Raw genomic sequence first — 7,742 nt, forward strand, 5'->3', positions numbered from 1 at the left:
GGGTAGCGGAGAGCTGGGTGGGATGCTGCGACGTACGAAGGGGTGCGCGGAGGGAATCTTCTTCGCCTTGGTTGCTCGGCGGGAGTTTGAAGATTGAGATTGAGAGGCGGAGCAGTGCTGCCATAGATATTGGGATAAAATTAGTGAATTAGCAGTCTATTCATATCCATAGAAGAACGTTGAAATATCTTAGACTTTATTTCTAACTGCCAAAAAACAGTGCCACATTGCACGCGCAGAGATTTGAACCTTCTTCACATACTTTTTCTTCTTTTTTTATGGCTCTACGTTCCCACTGGGACTTGGCTAGAATTTACTAAGAGGATTCTTTTTCAAAACCTTTCATGGATTTTTTCAGAAATTCCTCCTCGATAGATTCCTTAACAGAAGCCTTCAAAGATTTCTTCAGCAATTCCTCAAGGAAGGAATTCAAGAAGTTCTTGTTGAAGAACGTATCGAAGCAACCTATGACCTGTAACTAGAATAAAACAAATTTTCAATTTAGTACCGTCCACACACGAGACAAGACGTGTTTCCTATTCTCTGCCCAATAGGTTATGGGCCAGCAGTGGTGCGTAGAAGAGAATTAGAAAGTTCCGGATCTCAAGATTTTTTCAAAAGAAGCAGGTGGTAACGGACTCGTTTCCCCCGGACTGCCAGCGGTCGAGTGGCTCGACGGTCGTGAAAACTGACACACCTGGAAGTTTGCGCTTCGCACGTTTTTGGAAGTCGAAGAGCTGTGGGAAGCCGTGGAACCTACTCCGGACGAAGTTGGGAATTTGCCTGAAGTCAACGCCGCCAAGGACCGGAAAGCCCGTGGAAAAATCATTCTTGGGCTGGATCCGACGTTGTACGTCCACGTTCAAGACACCAAGACTGCCAGGGAAGCTTGGAAGAAGCTGGAGAAGGTATTCGAAGACAGCGGCCTCACGCGGAAATGGGGACTTCCCCATAAGCTAATAACGAGACTATGAAGAAACATACTCCCCTGTTGTACGTCATAGTTCCCTGCGATATCTCTTTGCGACGGCAGCCCGTTTGAATCTCGACATCGATCAAATGGATGCGGTTACAGCCTTCCTCCAAGGAGACCTCTCGGAGGAGATATACATATATGGAACAACCGCCTTACTTCAATGACACTCAGAACAAGACCAAGGTCTGCAAGCTGAACAAGGCTCTCTACGGATTGAAGCAATCGAGCCGCGTGTGGAACCAAAAGCTGGATACCGCATTGAAGACGTTTGGACTGGTTTCAACGGACTACGACCCCTGCGTATACTACAAGATCGCAGGCAGCAAAACTATGTTTGTGGCGATCTACGTCGATGATGTGCTCATCTTTACGAACTGTCGTCGATGGCGGAAGCAGCTGAAGGATGATCTGGCACGAGAGTTCCTGATGAAAGACATCGGTCCAGCCAAGCACGTTTTGGGGATGCGTATCACGAGAAGCCAAGGGAAGATTTCCATCGACCAAGAAGCGTTTGTGGAGACCATACTAGAACGCTAGAACGGTTCCAAATGGCCAAGAGCAACCCGGTTGCAACACCGTTAAACCCGAACGACAAGCTTACAGTTGATATGCAACCAACCGACGATGAAGAGGCCGAACGAATGAAGCGTGTTCCGTACAAGGAGGCCGTAGGATGTCTGATGTACCTGGCGCAGTGCACACGTCCGGACATATGCCACGCTGTCAACGTTTTGTGCCGGTTCAATGAAAAACCCCGGAGAAAAACATTGGAACGCCGTCAAACATCTGCTGAGATACCTGAGAGGCACCTCGAAGTTTCGACTAACGTACAAGAAGGACGCCGACTCGACGATTACAGGGTACGCTGACGCGGATTGGGCTACGAGCAGTGAGGACCGGAAGTCCATTACAGGATTCATTTTCATCGCGCAGGGTGGTGCGATTTCCTGGTGCTGCAAACGTCAACAGACTGTAGCGCTTTCGACTTGTGAAGCCGAGTACATGGCGCTCTCGGCAGCCGTTCAAGAAGTGCTTTGGTGGAAGCGCCTGCGTGCAACGTTTGATGCCGATGAAGCGGTCTAGATCAATTGCGACAACCAAAGCACTATCGCAGTCGCCAAAAACGGTGGATACTATCCAAGGACTAAGCATATTGACATCCGTCATTGCTTCATCAGGAAGGCTATTCAACACGGCGACGTCGATGTTGTCTACGTCAGTACCGAGGAACAACTGGCGGACTGTTTGACGAAGCCGCTTGCAAAACCGAAGATCGAGCTACAGCGAGCCGCTATGGGAATCCAGGGTCACTAGGTTGAGGAGGAGTGTTGAAAAACGTATCGAAGCAACCTATGACCTGTAACTAGAATAAGACATCAGAAATAAATTTTCACTTTAGTACCGTCCACAAACGAGACAAGACGTGTTTCCTATTCTCTGCCCAATAGTTCTTTAAACATTGCTTCACTAACTAGTTCTACATTTTATTCCCTGTATTCTTTCAGAAATTCGCTGAGATTTTTTATCAGAAATTCCTTCAAATTCCTCCAATGGTTCATGCTTAAACTTTTCTTTGTTTTTTTTTAGAAATGTATCAAAAAATTCCTCTGAAATTCTCCTAGGAATCCGTTTGAAAATTTCTCCACGGATTTTTCAAGAAATTTACCCAGAAATGACTTATGGATTTATTGAAAAAGTCTTCCAAGGATGCATTCGTAATTTACAAGAAGGGATTTATTTTTCAGAAATTCCTGTTTGGATTTCTTCAGAAACTCCTCGGAAATATCCTCAAAAATTCTTTGAAAATTTGTCTTTCTGAAATTCTTTCAGATATTTCTCCGGAATTTTTTTTCAAGAATTCCTTTTGAAAATTTAATAATTTTCCAGAAAATCTTTTGAAAATTACTTCCGAAATTTGTCCAAAGATTCTTTAAGGAATGTAGTCGCGGATTTTTTTTTTAATTCCTCAAGAATTCGGATTGCTTTACATATTCCATTAGAGTTTCTTTAATAAATTCCAATAGAAAGCCTTTTAGAAATTTTCCAAAAAAATATTTTAGTAAATTTGCATAGATTGTTTCTATTTTTTTCATGAATTTCTTCAGAGACCCCTCCAGGGATTAATTAGCGAATTCATTAAGGGATTCTCTCAGATTTTTCTTTTTTAATTTAGAAAACCTTCACAGTTAAAAATAAAGATATTTACACGTCATGTAAACTTCATTTTAGTCATGTAAACTTAGTGTTATGATGGTTTACATGATGTATCGTGTAAATTTGTGCTATATGTCATGTAAATGCTCAGAGTCATGCTTAATTACATGACATATAATGGAAGGTAGCATGATATTTTATGACTTTTACATGATATGTCATGTAAACTTCTGTGATATCCCACGCTCCAATCATGTGCATCATATGTCGCAGAATTCTACACTCTTTTTTTAATCTGTGTTCACGAAACTTTAAATAAATTTCTTCGGAATGGATTTTTTTTTGGAGTGATACTTTTAGAAAATCTTCCGTAAGTTGCTTAAGAAATTTCTCCAGATATTGCTTCAGTACATTCTCCAAGCATTTTTTTTTCAGATCACTTTCTATTGATTTTCCAGTCATTTCTCCATGAATTCCTTAAGACGATCCTCCAGAGATTTTTTTCAAAAATCTCCTCAGGCATTCTTTCAGAAATGCCTTCAGGGATTTTCTCTAAAAACTTACCGGTACGCAGCCAACAGTCTTCTCCGGGGATTCCTTCAGGATTCCCTTAGATATGTTTCAAGGGATTCTTTAAGAAAATCTCTAATGCGTTGTTTCAGAAAATTCAGATTTTTTTTGAGGAAATGTTTCATGAACCTTTTCAGAAACTCCCAAAGATTTCTTAGGAAAGTCCCTAAGAGATTCGTTAAGAAATTCCTCAACAGTTTTTTTTATAGATTCTTTGGATTCCTCAGAGATTTCTATAAGTAATTCTTCAGAAATTTCTCTAGAGATTCCTCCAGTCTTATTTCAAAAAATTGCTGCTTGGTTTCTTATAGAAATTACTCTATGAATTCATTTACAAAATTCCTTCAGAAATCACTACACAAGATTCTCATGAAGGCTCCCAAGAAATGTTACAGAAATTCCCCCAAAGGTTACATCGGAACTTCTCTCAGTGATTTTTAAAGAAATTCTTATAGAATTTCCTTCAGATATTCCTTTAAGATTTTTTTCTGAAATTCCGTCAGAGAATTTTCTTGAAATTTCTTTTAAAGATCCTACTTATTTGCAGGAAATCCTTCAGATTTCTTCAGAGGTTATTTTAGAAATTTATACAGGCCTTCATGGACTCTGCCGAGGATTCCTTCATGAATTTCTTAGGGATTTCATTAGAAATTCCAAAAACAATGTCTCCAGAAATAGCTTCGATTCCTTCAAAGGGTCTTGCATGTTTCTTTAGTGTTTTGTTCTAGGAATTTTACCAGGAATTTTCAATGGAGTTTATGCAGGTATTTATTCAAAAATGTTTTTAGAAAATCCTCCTTTGCTTTCTTTGGGATTTTTTCTTGAATATTTACGGATATATACCCAAGAAATCTGTCGAGGAATCCTTTAGAAATGCATTCGGAATCTCAATTTGACAGAGATACTTTGTGAAGTATTTTTAAAGACTCTCCCTATGTTTCAAGGATTTTATCAGGAATTTCAGGAATTTTCTTCAGAAATTCCCAGTCTGACCGGTCCTGGTAAGTCCAGGAACTTTTCACAAGCTGAGAAACAAGTTTCTCCCAGCTAGGACGTTACGTCAAGAAGAAGAAGGAGAAGAAAGAGTTCAGGAAGTTTTCCAGGAATTGATCCACAAATTAGTTTTAAATTTACCTCCAGGTATTCTTCCAGGTATAATTTTCTCATGTTTTTTTTCTCAAAAAAATTGTCATAGGAAATTCTGCTTGAATTCCTCCAAAGAAACCTGCTGAAAATTCTCTTGGCACTCCTTCGGAAATTTCGCGAGGTAAACTTTTTGAAAATCTTCCCAGGGTTGTTTCACAAATTCCTTCAAGAATTTGCTCAGAAAGTCCTCTAAATTTTCCTCAAGTAAATTCTCCAATAATTTCTTTAGAAGGATTCCAAGGAAATCTCTTCAGGAATTCTTTCGAAAATTCCTTGAAGGGATTTTCTCTGAAAATATTTCTGGCACTCATTCGGCAATCTTTTCCGAGGATTCCTTCTGGAAGTCGTTTTGCATTTCTTAAAAAAAATTCTCGAAGGATTCTTTTAGGAAATCTCCCATGCGTTGTTCCAGAATTTTTTTCTAAATTTTCTTCATAAATTTCCACAGAGTTTCCTTCAAAAATTTCTCTCGAGATTTCTCCATTCTTTTAGTCAACCTAGTGAAAATTCATTAAAAAAATCTTGAAAAAGATTCTTTAAGTAACTTTCATAAGGTTCCTTTTAAAAACTTTTCTTCATGGATTCTACTGGAAATTACTCTAGGAATTCGTTTAAAAAAGCCTTCAGAAATCACATTCCACCAGCGATTACTTCAGAAATTGTTTCTTGCTTCTTCAAGACATTCTTCCGGGATTTCCTGCAGATACTATTTCAAGATATTTTTCAAATCTCCACTAGGGAACGTTGAAATATCTTAGACTTTATTTCCAACTGCCAAAAAACAGTGCTCTGGTCCTCACAAGTTCCTACCTCTTGCTTCCACGGGTCAAGCGATGACGAAGACCGCCTGGTAAGAGCTGTGTGCTTAGCTGATAGTGCAGCCTGGGCACTGTTGTGCTTATGACTTATGTTCCGAGCGTCTGTTCACCAAGGAGGTGCGGCTCAAACAGCGCCAGTGTCTGACAATGAAATTCCGTTCCACCGGAAGCTATACCTAAGGTGGCAGCCCTACCATGGTTGATAGGGGACACCAACAATTAACTGTTCCCGAAACCCAAAATGAAAGATTACGGTCTGATTCAATTACAACGACTTTTAATTTAATTCAATCATCGGCCTTATTGAAGCACAGTACAGGGCATTTTCGTGTAGAGTACTGCACAACGGATCCCATCCGGGTCGTTGCTGGACTGAGGCAAGGATGTATCCTATCACATCTATTGTTCCTCATCGTAATCGACGAGATCCTAGTCGGTGTGATTGATCGTGAACCAAATCGTGGGTTGCTATGGCAGCCCATTACCATGGAGCACCTAAATGACTTCGAATTAGCTGATGACGTTGCTCTCCTAGTTCAACGGCGCTCTGATATGCAAAGTAGGTAAGCTTGATGATCTTTCCAATCGATGCTCGGTGGAAGGTCTTACCATCAACGTCAAGAAGACCTAATCGTTGGATGTAAACACGGCCAACCCTTCCAGCTTTATGGAAGCTGGGCAATCAGTGGGGAATGTTCAAAGCTTCCAATATCTTGATAGCCAAATGGCGTCACCAAGATCGATATGGGTGCACGGATAAAGAAGGCGAGAGCTGCTTTTGCGAGCATAAGAAATGTAGGAAAAACAACCAGATCAGTCGACGCACTAAAATCCGAATTTTTAACGTGAAATCGGTGCTGCTATACGCCAATGAAACCTGGTTTGTATCAGTGGAGAACACTCAACGGCTGCAGGTCTTCATCAATAGATGCCTGCTGTATAATTCGTGTATGGTGGCTTCACCATTAGATCTCCAACGTGGAGCTCCATCGTCGATGTCATCAAAAGCCGATAGCGACAGAAATTCGGGAGCGAAAGTGGAAGTGGGTCGGGCACACTCTACGCAGGGGCGAAAACGAAATCTGCAAGCTAGCATTAGACTGGAACCCAGCAGGACATCGCAGCAGAGGCTCATGGCGGCGCAGCTTCAACAACGAAATCAAGCAAATCGACATAAATTTGACCTGGCCACAGATCAAGGCGATGGCGAGCAATCGCCCAGGGTGGTGATCTTTCAATTCGGCCCTCTGAACCACCGTATGTGCCCAGGACTGAAAGTAAGTAAGTAAGCATATGTTGCAGCTCGAATCTTCACCTCCAATTCATAACCCCACAAACTTTCCAAGAAATCTGGCACCCCCGGCGGAAGAAATAAAAAGTTGTCTGTGGATGAGGCAACCGAACTAGATGGAATTATATTTCGCCTTGGGTCGGGATGGCCATAGGGAATGGGTGCCGAAAGAGGAGGGAATCGGTTCGGTAGGTACGCGGGAGAAGAAATCGAGAAAACCCCTAGAGCGGCGGATGGATGCCGATGCCACCACACCATACCATCATCATGATGGGAAATATAAGGGGCACGTATAGATATTTACATTCCGGGAATCTCCGACCGGGCCCAATCGTCGAAGGCAGTTGCCGTATTGGAAATATTTTACGGATATTAGTTACGAAATTATAAACGAGTTTAATATGTTGTTGAATTGATTTCCCCCTCTGCATCCATCCACGCCTCGGCTGTCGCTTGCTAACCTTCTAGCTGATGGTCCGATCCGATTCGATCGGGATGGATGGATGGAAGCGATGCGATATACGAGATACGATGCGGTGATGTTTTATGGTGTGTGGATTTTTCACCGCAAACACAAACCATCCCGGGCCGCCTGGCCTGGCCCGGGTTCGGTCCGTCCGGTAAAGGGGGAAATGAAATTGATCCTTCTCCTCGTGTGTTCTATAGGTGTACCTATCTCTACCTACTGTGTACCGCGCGCATCATCATCCACCATCGTCATAACGCTTCGACGGTTTATATGGTTCGAATCGAATCGAACGCTAGGCGCCGCCGGCCGATCGACCGG

At 41.9% G+C, this 7,742-nt stretch overlaps 1 protein-coding gene across 1 annotated transcript; it reads left to right on the forward strand.

The window, feature by feature from the left end:
• The first annotated feature begins 1,524 nt into the window (after positions 1–1,524).
• LOC134290909 (uncharacterized) lies at positions 1,525–2,059 on the forward strand. Its single transcript, XM_062858137.1, has 2 exons — positions 1,525–1,836; positions 1,910–2,059. The coding sequence occupies exons 1-2, from the start codon at positions 1,525–1,527 to the stop codon at positions 2,057–2,059; spliced, it is 462 nt and encodes a 153-aa protein (XP_062714121.1).
• The last annotated feature ends 5,683 nt before the right edge of the window (positions 2,060–7,742 follow it).

The sequence above is a fragment of the Aedes albopictus genome, chromosome 3 (assembly GCF_035046485.1).
Source record: "Aedes albopictus strain Foshan chromosome 3, AalbF5, whole genome shotgun sequence".
Classification (NCBI taxonomy): Eukaryota; Metazoa; Arthropoda; class Insecta; order Diptera; family Culicidae; genus Aedes; species Aedes albopictus.

Coding starts and splice junctions, on each gene's coding strand:
- LOC134290909 (XM_062858137.1), top strand. CDS start 1,525: ATGGCCAAGAGCAACCCGGTTGCAACACCGTTAAACCCGAACGACAAG. Junction 1,837..1,909: donor GCCGACTCGACGATTACAGG/GTACGCTGACGC, acceptor TTCATCGCGCAG/GGTGGTGCGATTTCCTGGTG.